Consider the following 23,162-nt stretch of genomic DNA (forward strand, 5'->3'; position numbering starts at 1 on the left):
ATATATATATATATATATATATATATATATATATATATTTGGTTTTTTTTCCTTTCGTTTTTTTCATTTGATTTTTCTTTTATGCACTGACAGTACACAGACAGTAATTAAATCAGAAGCAACACATGGTCAGCAAACACTCGGGGCTAGTAGCAGAGTAACATCCATTACAGTTATTTTTAAGCAATATCACACAAGAGGGAGTGCTGTTATACTGAATATCAGCACGGCTGCGATTGGCCGAAGATATTCACAGCTGTGCTGATATTCAGTATAACTGCACGACCTCCAGTGTGATATTGCTTTTATACAACAGCTCTGTAAGCAGTATGTATCTTTTTAATCATTAATTTGGCTGCAACAACAAAACTGGTTCTGCAATTTGACTGTACATTTAATACTTTGTGTATGTCTACACTGGTCAACAGATCAGCTACTTTGTATAATGTACATTTATCTGTATGTGTCAGTTTTTCGTGCAACCCCTGACTTAAGAGTCAATCCAGACAAAAACTATTGTTGTGATGTAAAATAACAGTATTCAGAACACCTGAAGGGGAGTTGGACACTTTTACTCTTCTATAATAATATTTATTTGTTTGTGTTGTTTTTTCACTAGTGGGTCAAACACAGTGAAGTCTGCAGGGACCATTCTGGACGACATCGGCAACATGTTTGACGACCTGGCCGACCAGCTGGACGCCATGTTGGAATGAAGACTTTTCAAAATAAAATACAAACCCTAAACCTCAGGAAGTGAAACAGAAGAAAGAGACAGAGGAGGGCTGATGGAGAGACTTTACCTCTCAGCTCTGAACTCCATGATGGAGGAAGCAAAGGTGAAACACCAGCACTTAATCTGCACTGTGCTTCCTTGACAAACTCCTCCACGACATTTCAAACAGACGGCTCAATCTGTGCGGATGGATTTCCCTTTTTTTTAACCTTTTTATCGCCCGTGTCGCCGTGTCTTATCAAACATGAACCAAACGAAGACACTAAAGTTGGACCAGCGGTGTTTCATCAGCCCACTGTGAGGCGGATTATTATGATTACACTAATATTGTAACATGAAGTTTTATCTTTTGGACATGATAGAGAGCCGAACTCCTGATGTCACTTCCTGTCCAGCAGCTGTTCCACTAACTGCTGTGGCACCACAACAGCGTGTCAGTCTCTGCAAAATGTTTTAATATAAATTCTGACCTTTTGCTGGACAAAATATGCAATTTTAAACAAAATTAATAATTAAAAAATACAAATAATTATTAGTTGCAGCTCTGAAATATCACATTTTAAAGAAATGCATCATCTTCTCGAGACAAACCAGACATATTTGTGGGTCCAGTTTTGTTTTTAATGATCTGTTTTTACAAATGACACTTTGACTGCAGTTTTCCTCCCCGTGGAGCAGCAGCTGGACCGCCCGGTTTCACGTCGGCTCTCGCGTCTGACCATTTCAAATTTTACCTTTGTAATATTTAAAAAAAATCTATTTTATACAAAGCTATGTTAACCGCGTGTAGTTAGTCTGCCACTCGTGTTTGTGTTTTTAATGAAGCTACAACAAACGTGTGAACGTGATAAAAAGGGAAGAGACGCATGTTCAGACATGTCCGTGATATACAAACTATTTTTTGATATTCATTTTAGCCAAATTAGTATTTAAATTAGACTTATCTAAATATGTATATTGTACACTAGAGGTATATACAGGAGCAGATATTCAACCAAAGTCTTTGTACAGATTCTCCTCAGATATTTTCACAACATTTCCTTTAAAAAATGCAGAACTGTCCTTTTCCTGTGTAAGAAGTTTATGAACTTTTATTTTGTTGTGCAGCCTGAAGCGTATGGATAAATCACCATATTTAGCATGACGAAGCTCTATCTGAACATGTTTAATGTGTGTGTTAACCCTGATGTATGTGTGTGTGTGTGTGTGTGTGGTTTGGTCATGTGATCATGTGTGTGAATGAGATGCTCTGTGTTTGTGTTTTCTTCATGTCTGAGTCTCAGGAAAATCCCTCCTGACCGTGTTATCATGTTGTTAGCATGTTAGCTCCTCCATGTTCTGCTGCGAGACGGAGGATTTAAAAAGCCTTGAAGAAAATAACTAAATACATGTTTTTTTTAATATATGAAACATGCAATAATATTTTTTATGAAATGAAAACCTTTTGAATTAAGTCAGAATTTGAATTAACACAGAAAGGTTTAACAGGTATGTTTAATACTATCCAGCAGAGGGCAGCATAGAGACGTCAAAACTCAGTGCGAAGTTGCAGCATACCTGGGAATGACCCAGTTTGACCGCTTTCTGGTACAATAATTTGGAAAATGATGAGTCCAAGATTTGGGAGAGGAGGGTTTTCAACTCTGTAGCAGATAAAAGACAGAGGTGCGAAGGACAGATGATGCACGGAGCAGCCATCATGGATTTGAATGGATCTAGCGGTGGTTAGCAACGTAGCCGGTTATCTCCGGCTCCTGGTCCCCTCACAGGTCAGCTCTGTAAAGACTGATAATTATTTGTTAAAGGTCACAATTGAATTAGACGTGTGGATTTACTTTGTCATAATTCTATTGAAATTAAATAATTTCCCAAAAATAAAAATTACATGTAACTTAAAAGTGTCACTGGGCCGTAAAGGGATTTTTCTCCACCTTTATTTTGAAAATAAATCAGTGTTGATGGAAAGTTCAGTCAGTAGAAGCAATAAATCCGTCTCTCTATGATTTTGTTTGTCCGTTCACACACACAATATCTACGAGTACAGTATTCTCTATAAAAAGGACCCCGGCAGAACGTTGTTTCGGTAATAACTAATCGGTAAACAAATAAAACATATATAAATTATTCTGGTTGATAACATCCTCTGCTCATATTTTGGATGACATGTTTCCTTTTTAGAGGCTTTTTAAATCCTCAGTTTAAAGCAGAAGCAGCTTTTAATAAACCTGAAACAGACTGACGGCAGCTTCAGGTAACCTGCAGGCTGAACGACGCACCTGTGATGAGAGTTCAGCCTCCACATTCCTCCAGTTACTAAAACAAAGAAGAAACTCTAAAGACAGACTGAGAGGATTAGATCAGCTCTACAGTAAATATCAAACTGAGGGTGGAAGGTGTGTGAGAGAGTGTTGAGCATAGTCTTTTATTTTGAAATTTCCTGTTTCCTGTTTCTTTTGTCGTCCTCTGTTCTCTGCAGCTGTTTTATTTGTTTAACCATTTTAATAACTATGATGTTACTCTGCTCGTATGTTTTAATCTTTATCGACAGAGAATAAAGTTCATACAGAGAAATTCTGTTTATAAATGTTTCCTCTTTTTCCACCCCGAGACGGAAGTGGCAATAACCTGTTACACCTACTGCACCCAATAAACTCTCCTGATACAGACATGTAGCCACAGATAATATAAAATGTAAAATAATAAATCATGAAAGAAGAAAACAGGATAAAGAACAGACATATTTATTCATTAATACATTTTTCTGGCCCTCTCAGAAGACAGCAACAAAGAACGTGGCTAGAAGTCAATACATCACCATCACGATTCACTTTTACCAAGCAAAAGTGATGTATATTTAAAATCTTTTAAAATTCTTTTTCATTTTATATTCAGTCTAACTCTTATTGAAATAATGAAACTGTCTTACACTAGTGGAATCCCTATTACGACATCCAGTCTCAGGCTCCGATAAAGACTTTCAGTTAGCTTACTTATTCTTTTATTTGTTCTTCTTCACATTCGCCTTAATTGTCTTCTTCACTCACAGATTAATCATTTTTTATGGCATCCTGTGATACCACAGAAAGAAAACAGGGTTCCAGGGGCACACAGGTTCCAAAATTAGTTCATTTATATTTTGACGCATCTTTTAATCAGATGCAGTACCTGACTCTACCAGCAGGTGTCGCCTTTTCTCCGTTTCAACACTTTCATCAGGTTCATCTTGTTCCTCGTTAACATGTTTGACTAATACAAGAAGGGTAACACACCTTCTGTATAGCTTCTTTTTTGTTGTGACTCATAATTTAAGACTTTTAAAGACCTTTGAATAAAAGAAGAAGTCGCTTAAACCTTAAAGGATCTGCAGGAACTCTCCTCCCCACACCAGTGTTCTTAATTACGCCGACCTCGACTCACGATTTCTTAACGTGCATTATTGAAATCTCACATAATGTCCAGTTTGTTTCAGTGTCATTCTTTAAACTCCCAGCAGAGCTCCACATAAAACCTGAGTGTGTGTGTGTGCAGAGCCTGCAAGTGTTAAAGGGCAATCAAGAGTCCAGAAAAATGTGATGTGACATTTTATTTTAATATAAAATACATAAATAAAGCATCTGCAGGTGGCATCAGGAGCATGTGCACATATTCATATACACACATACATATGCATGTAGGACTCAAACACACTACCAGGCATACAAAATTCACCCCACAAAATAAAGTATAAAGAAACAGATGATGGTTGTTGCAGCCATTTGAGAACACGTTGATATCTTGCTTGGACCAAACGCCTGCAGATGACACAGGTCACATGATCACAAGAAGCAGTGCAGCGATGGTCGAGAAACAGATCATACCTCCACAGTTAACCACACCAGAGGTCACGATATTTGCTTGGATATGTCTCTCATGTGGTGCAAAAGGTCTCCCAATTTAAAGAGTTTCGTTCCAAGACGAGAAACATGTTTAAAAAAGAGAGAGCAAGTCGGACTAAAGAGTCTTAATCTGAAAGCTTTACAATTTAAACACCACGCGCTTTGTTCTTTAAAAATGTTTACACTCAATTTTGGGAAGAAACTCTTCAGCTTTTGCATGAAAATAAACATTTAGACAAGTTGAAAACAGCCAGTAACAAAGAATACAGGATTATTTAGTCTCAGTATCTCTGCAGCTCTACTGATTGCACATATAAATATCTGTCCTTAAATTCAAACATCAAACAAGGCTTCGTCTCACCGTCTATAACTTGCACCTTGAAGTCCGCTTGTGATTTCTTTGGCCAAATAAATTCAATGCAGTCACTTTCTGAAGCATCTGTACATTAAAAACATGCTTAATTAAAACAGACCTCAGATCAGAGGACAAGTTAGAGGAGGTGAGAACTTAAACCGGGGGAAAGGGAGAGTCCCCATTAAAATGAAGGCGCATGGGGCAAACACACAAACACGCAGCGAACAGAGAAATATATGCAAACCAACATTCCTCAGAAAAACAAGTATAGTGCTGTTCGCTCCCTAAATGATGAAAAAAACAACAAACTGTAAAATTGAACTCTTATCTGCCTTAAACTGCTTCATATGAGCTGTGCAAAATGGCACCAAGCACGGAGGAGCGCCTCCTCCTCTGAAAACGATTGACCATGCAGCCAAAGCAGCGAAACGGATCGATATGTTCGGGGTTTTTATAAAGCCTCTGTGCACCTTAGACCTATTTTATCTCAAAACATAATTCTTTCATTTAAAACAGACTCGCTGCTAAAAAAGCTTGTAGAAAAAAGAAGATATTTTGCAGTTTTTCCCAAAGACGGGAAAAGGGGGGCGACGGCGTCTTGGCCAGAGAGCTTCTACTGACCAGATTGTGGCAGGACAGGAAGTGTTGGCGAAGAAGCTGCTGAACAGGATGGAGGGAGGGAATCAGAGCTCAGGTACAGGTAGGAAAGGTTAGGGATAGACATCATCATAATCTTACTGGTAGAAAATTACATGGCAGCGAATACATTTGATGTACGTGAGAGCGTTTCTTTGTGCGCGAGAGTGTGCGTTTGTCTATGAGGGCGGAGTCTTGAAAGCCCCCCAGGCGTGGAAGCAGCGAGTGAAGCAGTGCGGCTCGTTTCCCTTCCGCACCAGTCGGAGCTTCCTGGGTTGTTCGGCCTCCTTCGAGCGCATGTGCTGGATGTAAACCTGCAGAGGAAGAGGAGAAGAAGAAGAAATATAATGAAGGGGAGAGGCTGAGCACAAGTTAAGCATTACCACACGACAGGGAGTGCTGGTGTTCTGAATATCTGTACAGAAGATAATCAAAGGGTGCTGATATTTAGTATAACAGCCCGACTTAGAGTGTGTTATTGCTTTTAAACAACGTTCTAAAAGCAGCATTAAGTTAACAGTAAAGAGCAACAAAAGATTATTCGTTATCACTGACATTAAATTAGTGACAACACCTGAAGCAGAGTGATACACATATTGAGTCCCAGTGCTGTTATACTCAATATCAGCACTAATGGAATGCCTCTTGGTCACTTGGTCAGAGCTAACTGTTCTATATTACACAGTACGGCTGTGTGGTTTCTTCCTCACCTGGCAAGCTTTGAGACTGAGTTTGATCTCCACCTGGCTCGTCTGAGTACCGACCCACATGTACACCTGAGGCAGAGTCACAAGAAGAGACGGTGAAAAACAGTAATACAGCGATAGATTAAGTCTAACTGGTTCTACTGGAGACATTCAATCAGATCTGTGATTAGTCAGCACCTCATTGCCGTTGTCTAGCAACATGATGTCATCATCAGCTAAGTCGTCCTGACAGAAGTCTGAGCACTTCTCCGACACGGAGAAATAACCCTTCTCGTTCGAACACCTGAGGGAGGATGTGACAGAGAACAAGATGATATTTCTACACACAAACGTCTTCCAACCAGACGGACTCAATGATCCGTTAAAGAGATGTTCCCTCACCTGAAGAGCCGAGCATGTTTCATATAATCTGCATCCTCGTCGTACTGCTTCTGAGAGCCAATCCCCACCCAGAAGAAGTTCTCTGGCTCCTCCCCCTCATTAATAACCTGCCAGACAAAATGATCAGTTTGACTTTCAAAACTAAAAACAGCAGCAGTTGAAACAGCAGTGAGAATGTACAGACAGAAAGAGTGCAAACAATAAAGACATGAATGTGGGAATACTCTATCCCTACTAACCAGGGCGTGAACACCGTATGTTTACCTGTTTGCTGTACGTGTCGTCGAACATGCTGTTCATGATGTCCTCGGCCAGCTTGGCCTCGTCGGGGTCAGCAGCTCGGCCCACCCAGGTGTAAACGATGCCCTGATTATCTGTGCTCTCAAACGGTACCTGCAGAAAACACACCACGTTACACGGACACCAAAGACAGGACTGTTTTCATCTTTAATAAAACAGCACAAAAGCAAATTATTAATTATTGATATTATTTTAAAAAATCACAACCTTGAGAATGAAGCAAAACTCTGAGTTGAGGTTGCTGGAATCTGTTCCAATCTGGATCGTCCTGAGAGAGAGAAGGTGAAACAAAATGAGTTGTTAATAAAACATCTAAACATGAGGTCAGAAACAGCCCTCGTGCATTCATCTGATGAGGTGTGAACAGTTGTGTGTCTACCTGGTGCAAAGTGCGCTGCCGTTTGTGCGTATGTGGTAGAGCGAGGGCTGAGCAGAGTCATTCTTCTGTTTCCTCTTCCCTTTGTGGATGATGAACTTCCTCTTGAAATGCGACAGGAACTTGAGGTTCTCCTGCTGCTGAGTCATGCGCACCACCTACACAGGAAGACAGGCACAATGAAGCAGGAGAGGTCAGGCTGAAGCTGTGGGCACAGAGGACGAGCCCTGAGGGGAGTGCTTTCATACCTTCAGCTTTCCCGGGAACAGACTCTCAAACTTCTTCTGCAGGGAGAAGGTGAAGGTGAGCCAGCCCATGTTGGAGGCCTGCCGGCCCTGCCAGAAGTACACCACACACTGGAAGTCCTCCTCGGGCTGTTTGTCCTCCTCGTCCTCTGCTGCTGCTGCTCTCCCTGCTCTTCCTTCACCTCCCTCACCCTCCTTCTTCTCCTTCTCATCCTCCTCGTACTCCACAGGCACCCAGTACCTGAGTGAGCAGGGTGAAATTAGATTCAGACGAACTCTAACAGGACAGAGCTTAGAGTTTATTGATGGTAAAAACAGCGTTCCTCTTGTTTTTGCCAAAGATATTATAATCAGGGCCCGAGCACCAAACATAGCAAAGACCCTATTTTTATCTGCTTGGTTTATTATTCTTTCCGTTTCCAAATAAAGTCTATTATCGTCCTGATTTTAATGCAAAAGGAAGTCCGATTTCAGCGTGTTCGCCCCATCCCTACCTGCAGAGGAAGACGTAGCAGTCCTGCGTGTGGAAGTGACCAAACTCCTCCTCGGGCAGGCGAGCAAACTTCTTCCCCTCCAACACAAACCCCTCCATCCCGTCCAGATCCTCATTCCACTCGTCCATCAGCTGCTCAGCCTGGACAGAGAAGACACATACATGTAAGGAGCAGAAGCTAAAAGAGGATTTTAAGCGGGTGTAAAGGAAAGGAGTAACGTGTTACCTCTGTGAGAGCCATGGCCGGCTGTCTGGGGAGGAAGAGAGCAGTGAGGTCGGCCTTCATCTGGTCTTTCTGCTCGGCGTCCTTCTTCACCTGAGAGAGGAAACACAGATACTGAACATGACTACTCAGATAGCATGTAAACAAATGCTACGTAAGAACAAGAACGAGTCCAGTATCAACATTTCAAGGAAACACATGCATGCATCTCTGACCTTGCCCTGCAGGTTGTCCTTCTGCTGCACAGTCTCTGCTGCTCGGGTGTAGTCCACCTTCAGCACGTCGTCCCAGTTCTTAAACTTGGATTTAAACACCTGAAGAAGAGAAAAAATTAGAGATCATAGATGGATAAAAACAGTAAACTAACGACTGTTATTTACGGCTGCATTATCTGACGTGTTTCAGCCTCACCTGGCATTCAGTCCCCTCCAGGTTGCGGGTGACGCAGGCATGTTTGGGCCGGTGCAGCATGGAGCAGATCTCCTGTCCCAGCTTTAAGGCGGCTGCTCGGACGAGGCGAGGAGACTTCCTCCCGATCCAGATGAACACGTCGGACCAGCAGTCCAGGATGTACACGCACTTTGTGTCCAGCAGAGACTGCACCTGAGGAGAGGGGAGGGGAGGGGAGGGGAGGGGAGGGGAGGGGGGCGGTGAAACAAGACGCTCAGGAGGGATGAACACTGCTGTGGCGTGAGTCTTATTTAAGTGATCATGCAGAAGATGAACGTACCAGTCTGAGCTCTGGCAGGGTGTCCAGTTTGATCTTGTGGTCTTTGTGCTCGACTGACAGCTTGTAGTTAATCTGTGGCAGCTCCAGGTAACCCAGACCCAAACCCACCTACAGGACAGGCAGAAGGAAAACATCAGGAAGGATGTTTTTACTGTTTCAAAACGTTATTTTGGCTTTTCAGGGTCATGGAAACACGACGATCATCAGTCGGGAAAGTCACAGAGTTTACTGACATTTTATCAGTTGAATCAAAGTTTTTATCAGAAGTAGAGTTATCAGGCGTCTCTTACTCTCTAAAACAAACAGACCATGTACCGTCAGTAAATCCTTCAGTGGTCACAGGATGTCAGGACGGGCTGCGAGCGGAGCTGCTGCGAGCTTGCTTTAGGATAGAATTCCTCCACTGTTTATTGTGAACAAGGTTTTAACCAAATGCCAAATAATTCACAGAAGTCTCCTCCTCCTCTAGGCGCCGGTTAGCTCAGTGGATAAATCAGCAGCCCGTGTGCAGAGGCCCTTAGGCGCGTGTCATCCCCCACTCTCTCTCCCTGTTTCCAACACTGTCCTATCTATCAGTAAAGGCATAAAAGGCCAAAAAGATAATCTTGAACAAAAGAAAAGGAGTCTTCTCCTCTTCAAAACAAAAAGCAGCTTCACGTTTAGAATCAGTGTTCCTGTGCGGCCCTACAGCGGGTCTTCACCGGCTGCGTACAGAGCTGCTGTTAACGTCTGCTTGTTTCTCTGATCATTTAAGAAGGCAAAGACTAAAATCCTTCATTTTGTTGGACAGTAAAGTCAGAAATTAGTCGGCTTGAAATGTTTTCATGTCCGAAAAACAGCTGTCACATGTGGAAAGCCCTGATAAACGCGAGTGATACAGGCCTCGTATTGAAAAGACAAATCGGATCCATGTGACGTAATCTGAGTCGTTCACAGCTCCAGCTGTGAGGCTGACACGCTCCACGCTTTCAGTAACTTTCTCAGTGTTTTGGCCTCTCCTACATACTGAACATCTTGTAAACACACAGTTACACGTGACAGCAAGCCTCTGATAAAGCAGAAGGCTCAACAGGAAATCCCACACACCTCCTACACGCTCTGCACTACACCTACACTACACGTACACTTCTACTGCAGCACACCATAACAAACGTTCACATGCTGAAGTCCTTTAAAGAGAGCAGGACTGTATAATAAAGACTCACCTTGTATAGTTTAGGTCTGACGGGAGAGAAGTCATCCGGTATGTGTTTCTTGATCTCCTCCGGTTGTCCTCCCAGCGTCTCCCAGAAGCCCGGAGGCTCCTGCTTCTGCATGAGCGTCGTGATCTCGGCCTTCCCCTTACGCTCGTTCTTATTGATCTTTTCTGCAAACAACCTGACAGATGGAAAACAAGGAGACACAGCTTTGAATAACTTCTTTTATGGGCTGGAAACTGCAGGAAGTTTGTGTTCTGATGTTGTGTCTCACCTGGCCTTTGTGGTGCCGCTCAGAGTGGCATTGGCTCCTCTCCACAAAAAGATGTCCAGGCCAGTGTCCAACAGGAAGACGTAACTGCAGCACGACAAAGACACAGACACTTATTGAACAGCAGCAACAAAAGCTGGTCTACAGTGAGTGCAGGTATTACATCAAACAGAGAGGGAATAGAAAGCAGAGGACCTGCGTCTCTCAGGGAAAGAGTGTGTGTGTGGGAGGATGTAGCGAACTGTTGGAGTGTTCTTCAGCAGGTATTTAAAGCAGAAAGGGGGAGAGTTACCGAGGGTCGAGGGAGGAGCCCTTCACAGGTACGGACTCCAGTCGGATGTTTTTCTTTCCATAAACTCGGTACAACCTGAAAAACACACAAAGGCAAAGAATGTTCTGTTAAGTTATGCGGTGAAAATAAAGTCTTTAAAAACATGCCCCTGAAGAAACGAATCGGGATGCATCAAACTCAGGAGCCAAAGATCTATTTCCAACCTTCCCAAATCCAAACTGAAGAGCAGATTTTTACTGTGAAGTTGCTTCATTCAGTGTTTTTAACTGTTTTAAAGACCCGGTCGGTTTGTTTTGGAGAGGACTGTTAAAAACCTTGTTAATGATGAACACTGAAGCAAGTCTGAGGTAGAGACAAACCTAGAGGCGCCGGTTTAGCTCAGCGGTTAAATCGGTGGCCCATGTACAGAGTAGGGATAGACTGATTATCGGCCGGGCTGATTATCGGCGCCAATATTCGGCATTTTGATGCATATCGGCATCGGCCTATTTTTTTTTTTTTTTTATCCGATGGCCGATAAGAGATCAATTTAAAACTGGGTTATTTTGGCTCTGATGCATATGCTTAAAGGCATTTAAACAAAGTTAAGTGTTGGAGTTTGTATTATTCAAAATTTTGACGCCAATATTTTCACTTTTACTGCAAATGAATATCGGCTTCAAATATCGGTTATCGGCCTCCTTGACTACTAATAATCGGTATCGGTATCGGCCCTGAAAAAACCATATCGGTACAGAGGCCATAGATCTCGATGAGGCGGCCCCAGGTTCGACTACCACCCTCTGCCCTCTGCCGTGTGTCGTCCCTCATTCTCTCCCCCCTGTTTCTAACACTGTCCGCTGTCCTTTACAAATAAAGGCATAAAACCCCCCAAAATAACCTTAAAAAATATATACAAGCAAAGAACAGACAAAGAAGCTCGCCCCTGATCCTGTGTCAGCCGAAGACAACATGTTAAAAAAATTAAGGAGCCATTAACAACAAAAGCGCTGATATCTGACGGACAAAAAGCATGCTGACTCCGAGTTTACAGAAGTGATGATCTTGGTCTTCGACCTTTAAAGGGACAGGCTTAAAAAAATAAAGCACCAAAGATAAATAATATTTGACTCGACTCGACAAAGCTCTTTGCAGCCTACCTGACAGAGTAGTGCGTGTCCTCCACCGTGTAGAACCCGCTGGCTGTTCCTCCCTCGATGTAGGAGATCTCGTTGTTAAACACCTGCACACAACACAAAAACTGTCAGGTACGACGGCACAGACCGGTTTACTATTCATACAGCGTCAGCAGGTCTCTACATACAGCACTGAACTCCTCGCTCTCGTCTCCCATCTCCTCCCGTATCGTCCTGCACTCTGCCCCGAGGAAGTTTCTCAGGTTGACGGCGTGGATGGCCGAGCCGGCCTTCTTGTCCAGAGTGGCCTCCTGACCGATCCAGTAGAAGATCTGCCAGTTCAGTGCGCCGTTGTCATCCAGGAAGGTCTACAGGTGCCAAAAGAAGGAAGTGAAGAAGATGAGCGGGTTACTCTTTCTAAAAGTAATGTATGTTGTTTGATAAATTGGATTTTGATCCAACGATGGCAAAGTGATGCGTTACCTTAAGGATGATGTAGCAATCAGCCTCATAGAACTTTCCGTGGAAGGTTTCGTCCACCTGGATGGGAATAAAGTTCTCTATCTGCCAAATGCCCACACCTGGAACCTGCAGGACGGAGGAACAGAGACGATTCATACACTGATGTTTCCACTGTGCAAAACAGAAAATCTGATCCTACGTCTGTGTTATCCATCTTCAAGACTTCTACACTTGGAAACACATGCAAGAAGTCGAAGAGTGCACACACACACACACACACACACACACACACGCACACACAGATTACCTGCCCCACGTCCTCCAAAAAGAACTCAGAGTAGTCCAGGTGAGGTTTCTCCAGACTCTTGTCCCAGCGCCGGACCTTTAAATCTCCATATTTCAAATCCCCGTTTTCCTGCAACATAATCACATTTGTTTGTACATAAAATGTGACTCACACATTGTGTTCATCATCCGTCATGTGGCCTCTGCAGCCATCAGTCTTCACATCCACTTCCTCACCTCCATGTTCTTCTTCTCCTGTGCTACGTCGCTCATGCCCTTCAGCACCTGCTTCGCCTGGTCGTCCTGAGAGCAGTCCTTCCTCCTCCTTAGCCTCATCTTCCTCGCCAGGGGGTCTCTGGGGCTGGCTCCTGAACAGACACACACACGTGGATACAGATATAACCCTCTAGAAAACACACAAGTTGTTCTGACAGAAAAACTAAAAGGCAGACATAATGTGCATTTATGTACAAGCTTCACACATCGTCACACACACCTCCTCCTGCAGCAGCCACAGTGGCAGGCGAGGCCCCGGCCAGCCGCAGCTGGTTCTGCAGAGAGAAGTCGATGTTGTACCACTCGGCGGCTCGGTCGACGGGTTTAGGAGGCATCACCAGGTTCGGGTTCTCTCGCACATCCAGAATCTACAAAGAGACACATTATTAAGGTTTGTGTGCATGTCAAACAGTTATTCTTTTATTAAAATGAATCTAAATTACAAAATCACTTTTTAGTAACAATCTCATTTATTTTAATTTTCATGATGCTTGTATTATACGTCACATAATATCACTTTTACATTATTCTTTATGATATCTAACATTCATTGTAACATACTTTTTTAAAGGAAAACTATGAATTTATACGTTTCCTCTCCCGTCATGAGAGCGCTTACAGCCAGGTAACTTTAATCCTCTTTTCACACTTTCACTAAGTTATCAGATTCAAATTAATCCATCTTTTACCCCAAATACAAACGCTGTTTAAGTCGAGTATAATCAGATTACCTCTAAATCGGTCAAGAAGTGGATGGCCTCGGGCAGCGTTACCAGCCGGTTCTTATTCAGCACCAGCTTCTTCAGCTTTCCACACCTGGACAACAAAACAACAAAATACAGGAGCATTTCTGAACAGCTGTTTAAGTAGAGAAACATTAGCTAGCAATTTCAGCAATTACAGAAATCACTGTAGCAAACTCAGAACTTTGATTGATGGCGTGTTTGCTCTCAGTCTGTGTGTATGTTTGTGTGTTTAGCTCACCTGCAGAGTCCCTCGGGGATAAGTTCCAGGTTGTTGTTCGCGGCCATGAACTCAGTGAGGCTGGACAGTTTGCCGACGCCCGGTGGAACCCCGTCAAAGTCCAGCTTGTTCGAGTTTACGTACAGCTTCTTCAGTTTGGACAGCTTACAGATGGCAGACTGGATGGAGACACACAAACAAACAACTTTAACACAACAACAACTCCAGCATCAAGTGTTTCAGAAAACACGAGCGTCTTCCAGCTTAGTGATGGTCCTTACAGGCAGGGAGGTGAGCTGGTTGCGACTCAGGTTAAGCGTCTCCAGCTGAGTCCACTGGTCGATGCAGAGAGACAGCTCTGAGATCTGATTACTGCTTAGGTTGAGTCTCTTCAAACTGCCCAGTGAATAGAGGCACTCTGGCACCCGAGTCAGGTCGTTACATGACAGATCCACGTCTGGCGGAGACAGGAGAGAGAGAGAGGGAACATGTAACAAAGCAGCAGCATATAGAAAGACACAAGGAGCCACATCTGTGAAAAGTAAGACGGAAAATGTGCCAGGTCCCCGAATAAGGTCTGAAGAAATGAGTGTGTGTGTCGGTTACCTGCTAATTGTGTCAGACCCTCCAGGCTGGTGGGCATGTTGCTCTGGGTCCTTTGAGTGTTCCTCAGGTGGAGAGTCTGTAATGCCACCATGGCTGGGAGCTGGCTGCTCAGACACACACACACACAGACAGTCAATATAGCATCAAGTAAAAGACCTAGAAACTTCCCGGTGTTAATAATGTGGGCTGTAGGGTATCACTACAGAGATGAAGTCATGTCTTTTACCGTAGCTGGGCGTGCAGCAGCGGGTTGTTGTTCAGAATGAGCGTCTGCAGGTGAACCAGGCGTCTCATCTGGGGCGGGAGGCTGTCCAGCTTGTTGTCGCTCAGGTCCAGATACAGCAGGTCTGTCAGGTTGATGAACAGCTGGTTGGGGATGGCATCGATGCCGTTGTGGCTGAGGTTGAGCACCAGCATGTTCTTGCTGTTCTCCAGGTCTCTGGGGATCTCTGTCAGCTGGTTGTGACTCAGGTCCTGAAGGAGAAACACAAGATAAGGGAGGAAAAACAGGAGGATGTTTTTGTTGTAAACACCATCTGCATGCCGGAGGTATTTTTGGCACTGTGAGGTTCATGACTATTTAAGAAGAGGAAAGCTGTTGGGAGTAAAGTTGAGGCAGTGGAGCAAAAAGCATATTGTTGGAATAAGACAACAATATCTTTTATATGTTTATTGTTTATTTTATTCTGTTGAAGTTTCTCGACAATAGAAGAACTGCAGTTTACTTTGTATCCCATTCTTTTTCTATTCACTGTATGTGTTTACTTTTATCACCTGGACAAATTTCTCTTATGTGTAAACCTACTTGGCAATAAACCCTGATTCTGATCTGATTCTGATTCTAAGTGTGGGTATTTTCACGCACCAACACAGAGAGGTCATCCAGCTGGAAGATGTCATCTGGGACTCCAGAGTTTTTCAGGTTGTTGGCTCTGGCTACCACCGCCTGTACACACAGATACACATATAGGACACGATGTAACATCGATGCAACAAGGAACAGACCAAACCGGTTACAACAGAAAACACATGTGAACATGTCAAAGCATTAGATCTAAATGAGCAGTACTTACACACAGTATTGTTATTGCTTAAGGCAAGTGGAAGCAATGTGCATGTGCTTTTTGTGCGTTTCCTAATGCATGTGTGGGTGTTTCAGTTACCCGTAGGTTCGGTAAGCTGGACAGTTCCCCATGTAAAGTGGTCAGACTGTTGTGGCTCACTGAAAGATGCTCCTAAAGGAGGAAAACAGGAGGTTTGAATAACTGATACACAAAGAACTGCACAAACAAAACACATCTTAATCCCAAAGATATGCCCTAAAAGGTTCCCTGGTTAATGCTGTGCAATGAGTCACTTGTACTAGTGTCATGCTTTCTCTCAAAAGAAATGATCTCACCGCAAACTGGATACAAATCAAGACATATTTCAAGTAAACAAACCCCAGACACGGTGACTCCTAGCCATGATAACAGACTAATCTTATTGACACCTGGAAAGATCAGGCATGTTAGCATGGATCATCTTCTCACCGTAGCTGTCTGATTGCAGCTCTGGAGGTTTAGAGTAGGTAATCCTATCAAAGACACTGATGACTGAAGTAAAGTGTGTGTCCTTAATCAGGTGACTGCTGATGTGATCTCTGTTGCCCACAGGTCAAGTTTAAATAACAGATATGCTTCAAATCGTTTGAGAGATTAGCACACTGCTATCAACAATCCAGGATGATATAAAAGTAAAATTCTATAAAAGGAAGTACAAACGTGTGCATAACAATATCGATTACCAAAGCTTGTCGTACTGATAATTAAGATAACATTCCCATGTACTTTGCAGTAAATTGAAGGAATTAGATAACAGAGCAGCAACACTCTGAATAAATGGCTCCATATTATGGATGAGCTTATATCTAGAACCTGAAAGTCTCACCAGTTTCTGCAGAGAGGCCAGCTCCTCTGGGAGGTAACACAGTCCTGTTCTGTTCAGCTTCAGCCATCGCAGACTGCTCATGCACTTGATATGCTCCGGGAAGTACCCACCCTGTAAAGACAGACAGGGGAGAGAGGTGGGAGACGAGGAGGAAGAGGAGAGAGGAGGAGGAGGAGGAGGAGGAGGAGGGGGAGAGAGGATGATTTCTGATACCACTAATACCAGTAATATTTTTCCTAAGTAAGTTGATGTTACAGTGATGGAGTTGGTGGAGGCTGCAAATGAAAACCCAGCTCACATTGCCTGTAAACATTTCTTCACTATAATAATTTGAACTTGAAATATACATATTCTAACTGCAGTGGTGCCATTAGAGATCTGTTTACCTGCAGCTGGCAGAAGCCTTTTCATGCAAGAAATTCAGTAAAACAACTGTCTTTGTCTCTTAACCTAATAAATAATGAAGAATAACCACATAAAATTGAATGTGTGTCTTCATACAAAAGTTGGCATCATCCTTGTTAGTTTCACTGTTACTGTGAAACTTCAACGTCAAACACAACATGAAATGCAGCAGACATCCTGGCAGCTGTGATATTAAGTCTATTGTATCATACAGCCAGCAGAAGGAGCCTGAAAAGAGCTGCTTACAGTCATTTTGATGTAGGGCACATTTAGACAGAGGAAATGATGTCATCCAACACGGGCTGGATTTAGATTTGAATCATCGGCCTGCCAGATAAATAAAGCTATTTAGCCCTCATGTCTGTACTTCTTCTATGCCAGCATGTAGCTGGCGATAAGAACACAAATAGTTCAAATACGTGCCAGATGATCCCAGCTGTCACTGCCACCAGCCGTGCTGCTTTCCGGTCTCCCAAACAAAGCTCGCAAAGTTTGCCATATCATACCAATATGACGGTCGACATACTGTATAACTTCAGCTAATGTTACCCTTTACGTCGTAACAGTAGCTAACTTAAACGCTGATAACGCTGACATTTTCTTAAATGGAGCGTGTGTTTATGACTCAGACAGGACGAGTTGGCCAACATTGAAGGTAAATTAGCTAAGTAGCTAAAACGACGTACGAAACAGGAGCTACGTTATACCAAAACTAACAAGAATATCCTCACAGATAACAAAGTAAAGATGATCATTTATAAACCCAGTTCCCTACATTCGAATCTAAAACCCGTTAGGCAGGACGCTTCGACCAAAACCACACAGCTACTTTGTACATGTCAGAAATCTGACAACTGGCTAACGCCCAATGCTAGCACCACCGAGCTAATCTAGCTGTTTGTTTCCCAGAGTCTCTAACTTGGATTAGCTTTAGCTAGCTAGCTGAACTAGTTAGTCTCTCAAAAGTGATTGATTTAAACTCAACGATTATTGCTAAAAAAAATCTTACTTTGAAGTCATTCCCACTGAGGTCTACCCCCCTTATGAAGGGAAGAACTCCGGTGGCAGCCATTTCTGGTTGGTGTCAGCAGCTGAGCCCTCAACTGTCTATTTTGGTCCAGGAGCAGAGAGGGGTAGTGGCTGGCTGGTAGACTTCTTCTTCTTTGGTGTTTAATGGTGGTTGACAATCCGCGATTTTGGCTCTTTACCGCCCCCTGCTGCGTCAGAACCGTCAGAACATAGACGACAGTTTATAATAGATTGTGTTCAGCGACCTCCAGTGTTCATTGGAGACTACCATACATCAATGAATGTGTGTCCCCACTTTTAAAAGAAACACACCGCTGACATGATTAAATTAATAAGTCCTGATTAATTAATTAATAAGAGTGATACGTTTATACAATTGCCACAAATAAACATAACGTCTCCATGTAATTTTTCTATATTAATGCGATATAATAGCTCGATAAAAACAGTCTCAGGACTCTAAATTTTTATTTATTAAAACGGGCCTGATATATAGGAGTTTATTTTTTCCTGAAAGCTAATTTTTACCGTGACGCATATGCAACAGAAACCGTTATTAGCTGTTACGATACAATGATGTCAAGTCATTTACAAATAGCCAGGCTAAAACCGGAAAATATATTTTGGTTTCAAAATAAAACTTATGAAAGCTCACAACTTTTCATTTAGGCCACTTGACTCAGCTTTTATTTTGAAAGCAATGAAATCGGAAGAGTTCTACGTACTTTTAGACGTGATGACATCATTCATAGAGAACCTCCCTGTCAGCTGTGGCGTTAAATATCCCTGCCTGTCTCTAGCTTAGCTAGACAACTAGAAAATAAAATTAATCTCTTTTGGGCTGTACGTTATGGATAAGCATGCTACTCGATATAATGTACAACTATATATTTATGATCTATCGAGAGGAATGGCCCGCAGCCTCAGTCCCATCATGTTAGGTAAGATAATAAAATCCGTTGCAGCTTGGCCTTGGGGACAAATAAGTGTTAATAACAAATACCGAGTGGAGATGCGATCTCTGGCTTGCACTGTAAAGTCGCTTTTATGAAGTTTTAACCATCTGGGGCACTGACCTTTGATTACGTTATCAATGTCCGGTTATGTTTTCTGAATTTATTTTGCAAATAAATTGTGAAGCGTGACTGATTTATCCTGACGAACGGGGGCGGGGGTTTTATATGATCCACTTATAAGCTGGTTTATATAGAATCTACTCTTTATCGCTGTTTCTCTGCTTTTTGTTACAGGAAAGCAGCTGGAGGGAATCTGGTATGTGTCCTCTTTCTGCTATTTTGACAGCTGGCTGACCTGCAACCCCCCCTGATTATAAAAACATTTCTTCTCATGTAATGTGTGGATCCAGCAGGTGTAGGCCTGTGACCCATTTCTGGTCTAAAAGTGTCCCATTTAAATCACATTTAAAACAGAACTGTGCTGAAATATGTGCTGGAATGATCTCTAATATGTCCCTCTCTTGTTGTGCAGTGATTTATCTGTTTTGTTTGACTAGACAACAGTAGAAAATATCACAAAGATATCACACAGTCAAACATGATTAGACAAGGCAGACTTAGTCAGATTCTGTGTTGCATTTATGCAGCTGTTCCTGAAATCCGTCCTGATTCTGAATCCCCGCCTGTGATAATTCATTGTTTGTCTTCCAGGCACACAGCTATTGTTGCATACGGTGATGAGTTCTTCTTCGGAGGGGAGGGAATCTCCAGCTGTTCACCGGTGAGTAAAGTCTCACAAAGACACTGAATCCTGGCTGTTTCTTATCAAACAAGCGCATGAAGCAAATGATTGCAAAGCAACAGTTACAGCAGAGTGACTTATTAACTATCTGTCTGTAAACACTCATATGGGGTCTTTGTTGATACAAGCCTTATCAAGCCTTTGTGACCTGCTCGCACTGAATCTCAGGGACGTTATTTTGTGATGATGTTTTAAAATCTGCCTGAATGACCTTCTCTTCACCATTTCCTATTTCAAGTTTTTCGAATTATAAGATGATGAAAGCTTTGGAGAAGATTCAGCGTTGGATGACTTACATAAGAAAATAATTAGAGATTAAACAAAATCTATATTTAAGTAATATTACAGGAGAGGGAGCGATCATATTCAGTACATCACAACCTCAAATTTGATCCCGCTTTCATACAACAGTTACACAAGCAGCAAAAAGTAGTCAACTGTAAAAATCAACAACAGATTATTTTTTGCTCCACCAACTCAACTAGTTCCACAACTTAACTGAACAGGACAGTTGTTGCCAAGCAACACAAACATCCTCCTGCACTCTTTATCTGTAATTTATCATCAGCAGTGAAATAAGAGTCTGCTGTGTGATTCAGAGGTACCAGCTTGATCAATGTAGACAAACACGCTCTGCTGTGATGTTCATGAACAGTGTTCAGAACACCTGGCTGAGGGGGAGTGATACACAGAGTTCAAAGTCCCAGTGATGTTGTTCTCTATATCAGCACTCATGGAATGCCTCTTGTCTAATCAGTTTACTTGGTTGCAACGAACTGTTTGAAGGCATTTGTGCTCAGTAATTTGCTTTTCAGTGGGTAACAAAGAATACAAAATACTGTTTCTGTATTTCTGTATTTCTGTATAGGACAAAAATGTTTTAGAAGAATTTCACAACTAAAAAAAAAAAACTGTCAAAAAACATGAAATGTGCTCCCCTTGAAGCGTCCTTCAGAATCCCTCAGACGTCTATAAATATCAGAGCAATGATTTGTTTAGTTCTCACATGTACATTTAGTGAGAGTGTGTCTGCTGTGTGTGTGTGTGTGTGTCAGGGTGGAACGATGCTGGGACCTCCGGACACGGTGGTGGAGCTGGGAGAGACAGAGGTGTCTGAGGAGATCTTCATGGAATACCTCTCCTCCCTGGGGGAAAGCACATACAGGTGGAGGACACGTTTAGTTTCCATTTCTCCTCCTTCAATCACGTGTGACAAATTTAATGCCACAGGTTGCACTGATTGCGTTAATTCTACTTTGTTGTTTCAGAGGTGACAGGTATCGTCTGTTCGAGCACAACTGCAACACCTTCACTAACGAGGTGGCTCAGTTCCTGACGGGCAGGAGCATCCCCACCTACATCACGGACCTGCCATCTGAAGTCCTCTCTACGTGAGTCTGTCCGCTGTGTCCTGATCACATGGAATCACAGAGCCCAGCAGTGGGTCTTTAACCTTCAGCTTTGGTTTTGCAATCAATAGTAGCAGCTGAAATCGTCATTATGTGTATTACGAGGCGTATGGTTTATTATAGCATACGAGGCGTATGGTTTATTATAGCATGTAAATATAATATGATTTTTCAGACTCAGAGTGTCGATTATTGCGTCTTATATGTGGTGATTTCCTCGATTATTTTTATTGACAAGCCCTTGAAAGAGCCCTCATACAATTGCGAAAATCCCTGGAGAAGCCAAAACAAATTACATTTCTTAACTGAGAATCTCCGAACCCATCGGCTGTGGTCTGATGACAAAATAACCTCCGGGAGCGACAGCCAACTGGTTACAGCCTGAAATATTTGCAATCAATGTGTCGTGATTCAGTCTAAATTACTAAATCAAATCTCCTCCCTCCATCCTCAGACCGTTCGGCCAGATACTGCGGCCCATTCTGGACTCCATCCACATCGCTCCTCCGGGAGGGAACGTCATCAACGGGGGGAGAAACATGTAACCTGAGAGAGCAGCGGAGTCAGAGTGTTCACAAGGTCACCTTCATCGTTATCAGTCAGTCAGAAGTTTCACAATACTCGTCTTTCTTTCTTCTTATCAGTCAATAAATTAAGCTGAAGGCAGTTTAGGAAGCTGTAACTGATTACTGACCAGTTAATCCTTAAAACTCGTAGTTCAAATATAGTTTCCTTTTTAAAAATCGATATAGTTTATGGATGCTATTTAAGGGGAGGAAGTTTGAGCGTACATCTGATAGTCTACCAGCATCGCCACAATACAAGCTGACTTTGATGAATGTTGTTGTAGAAATCCATCCACAGAAAGACTCATATCCAGTTAAACAGAAGGTTAAAAGTTTGTTCATATTTGGTGCAATGCAGCTTAATTTATTATTTACATGTGTGACTCCACAGCATAGAAATATTGCACATTTTACTCTACTAGTTTTATCTGATAGCTGTTACTAAACAACATCAAAATACCTCGTGCACATCAGTGCATACAGCTCATTTAATCGCTTTTGTTCTTAGGTAAAAAAAAAGCTTTTATTGTGTTTAAGTTGGATCTTACGGAGCTCCTCAGGCGACATGGGCTGCACATAAAAGGTTTCCGGTGTGCAGAAGATCTCGGGATAATCTCTGGTTTGCACAGGATACTGAAAGCTATTTGTTCTGCCCATGTTTCCTTTGGTGCTCTGTAGAAACTCTGCAAGTACAAATAACCTGATATCATGATTAACTCTGATAATGACTCCATTCTTTTTTACGTGTTTTTCTTTTTTGCCTACCCTTTTTATCCTTGTGTCAATATTATCTTCTCTTTTCAGTACTGTTGTTTTATTTTGTATTATTTTATTTGCCACTTTTTATGCTGATATTTTGGCCATGTGTCCTTGTAAAAGAGGTTTCCAACCTTAATGGGAGCTACCTTGTTAAATTAAAATACATATGTTTATACCATACATCCTGTGTCAGACGTTTTTTTAAGTGTCAATGTTCTGCTTTTTCTTACTGGAGGTTTGTGCTGCATGTTGCGTGACGAGAGAATCTCAACTAAGCACAGTGATGAGGGTATGTGGAGCAACAATTTGGGTTATTTTTTTTGCCTAAATGGATAAAAACCAGCACACTGCACACTAAATATGTACACAAAACAGCTTAACACTGTACATGCCTATTACTACAGTGACACCGATCAGCCATAACATCTGCGTGATATTATGTAGTCCCACTGTTGTCGCCAAAACAGCCCTAACTGGTGACATAAACTCCACTAGACCTCTGAAGGTGTGCGGAGGTATCTGGCGGCAAGGCATTAGCAGCAGATCCTTAAGTTCCGAGGTGGGGCCTCCATGGATCGGACTTGTTTATCCACTTTAAATCTTTAATCCCGCAGCACAGCAAATCCGTCGAATCTTCCCTTCTTTCCCTGCTAAACACAAACGCAGTGTTTTAGTTTAAATGCAACACTTAAAAGGTTTTCTGTCCTTGGGCGGCTGCTGCTGCAAATATTCAGTACAGCAGAGGGAGACCAAACCAAACAGAAGGGGAGAGAGAAGCTGCGGT

The 23,162-nt window shown here is 42.5% G+C and overlaps 3 protein-coding genes across 3 annotated transcripts in view; 2 read left to right on the forward strand and 1 right to left on the reverse strand.

The window, feature by feature from the left end:
• The window catches only part of LOC138604241 (caskin-2-like), a 66,539-nt gene extending 64,241 nt beyond the window's left edge, over nucleotides 1–2,298 (forward strand). The window contains exon 22 of the mRNA XM_069676121.1: nucleotides 620–2,298. Coding sequence (XP_069532222.1) covers nucleotides 620–716 — 97 coding nt within the window. The 3' untranslated portion in view covers nucleotides 717–2,298. The remainder of the gene's footprint in view (nucleotides 1–619) is intronic.
• A 2,018-nt stretch (nucleotides 2,299–4,316) lies between these two features.
• On the reverse strand, nucleotides 4,317–17,956 carry flii (FLII actin remodeling protein). The gene is made up of 31 exons (XM_069676288.1): nucleotides 17,867–17,956; nucleotides 16,453–16,563; nucleotides 15,687–15,758; nucleotides 15,389–15,469; nucleotides 14,750–14,997; nucleotides 14,524–14,627; nucleotides 14,199–14,374; nucleotides 13,939–14,096; nucleotides 13,686–13,770; nucleotides 13,175–13,322; nucleotides 12,916–13,046; nucleotides 12,701–12,808; nucleotides 12,415–12,519; nucleotides 12,120–12,299; nucleotides 11,956–12,038; nucleotides 10,817–10,891; nucleotides 10,528–10,611; nucleotides 10,263–10,434; nucleotides 9,058–9,165; nucleotides 8,739–8,930; nucleotides 8,543–8,641; nucleotides 8,331–8,420; nucleotides 8,106–8,245; nucleotides 7,615–7,852; nucleotides 7,370–7,524; nucleotides 7,198–7,258; nucleotides 6,955–7,083; nucleotides 6,691–6,797; nucleotides 6,487–6,592; nucleotides 6,313–6,378; nucleotides 4,317–5,916 (listed from the first exon to the last, which is right to left on the reverse strand). The coding sequence occupies exons 1-31, from the start codon at nucleotides 17,927–17,929 to the stop codon at nucleotides 5,782–5,784; spliced, it is 3,810 nt and encodes a 1,269-aa protein (XP_069532389.1). The 5' UTR covers nucleotides 17,930–17,956; the 3' UTR covers nucleotides 4,317–5,781.
• A 705-nt stretch (nucleotides 17,957–18,661) lies between these two features.
• Nucleotides 18,662–22,558, forward strand: LOC138604224 (desumoylating isopeptidase 1-like). The gene is made up of 6 exons (XM_069676099.1): nucleotides 18,662–18,827; nucleotides 19,137–19,158; nucleotides 19,554–19,623; nucleotides 20,700–20,809; nucleotides 20,913–21,035; nucleotides 21,508–22,558. Exons 1-6 carry the CDS (start codon nucleotides 18,737–18,739, stop codon nucleotides 21,596–21,598), a joined length of 507 nt encoding a protein of 168 aa, XP_069532200.1. The 5' UTR covers nucleotides 18,662–18,736; the 3' UTR covers nucleotides 21,599–22,558.
• Nucleotides 22,559–23,162: the final 604 nt, after the last annotated feature.

This window comes from Semicossyphus pulcher, unplaced genomic scaffold (assembly GCF_022749685.1).
Source record: "Semicossyphus pulcher isolate SPU_LCO1_2020_fin unplaced genomic scaffold, fSemPul1.0.p SCAF_25, whole genome shotgun sequence".
Lineage (NCBI taxonomy): Eukaryota > Metazoa > Chordata > Actinopteri > Labriformes > Labridae > Semicossyphus > Semicossyphus pulcher.

Coding starts and splice junctions, on each gene's coding strand:
- flii (XM_069676288.1), bottom strand. CDS start 17,929: ATGGCTGCCACCGGAGTTCTTCCCTTCATAAGGGGGGTAGACCTCAGT. Junction 7,853..8,105: donor TGCTACGTCTTCCTCTGCAG/GTAGGGATGGGG, acceptor CTGCTCACTCAG/GTACTGGGTGCCTGTGGAGT. Junction 7,525..7,614: donor TGTTCCCGGGAAAGCTGAAG/GTATGAAAGCAC, acceptor CTTCCTGTGTAG/GTGGTGCGCATGACTCAGCA.
- LOC138604224 (XM_069676099.1), top strand. CDS start 18,737: ATGGATAAGCATGCTACTCGATATAATGTACAACTATATATTTATGAT. Junction 18,828..19,136: donor CCTCAGTCCCATCATGTTAG/GTAAGATAATAA, acceptor TTTTTGTTACAG/GAAAGCAGCTGGAGGGAATC. Junction 19,159..19,553: donor AAGCAGCTGGAGGGAATCTG/GTATGTGTCCTC, acceptor TTTGTCTTCCAG/GCACACAGCTATTGTTGCAT.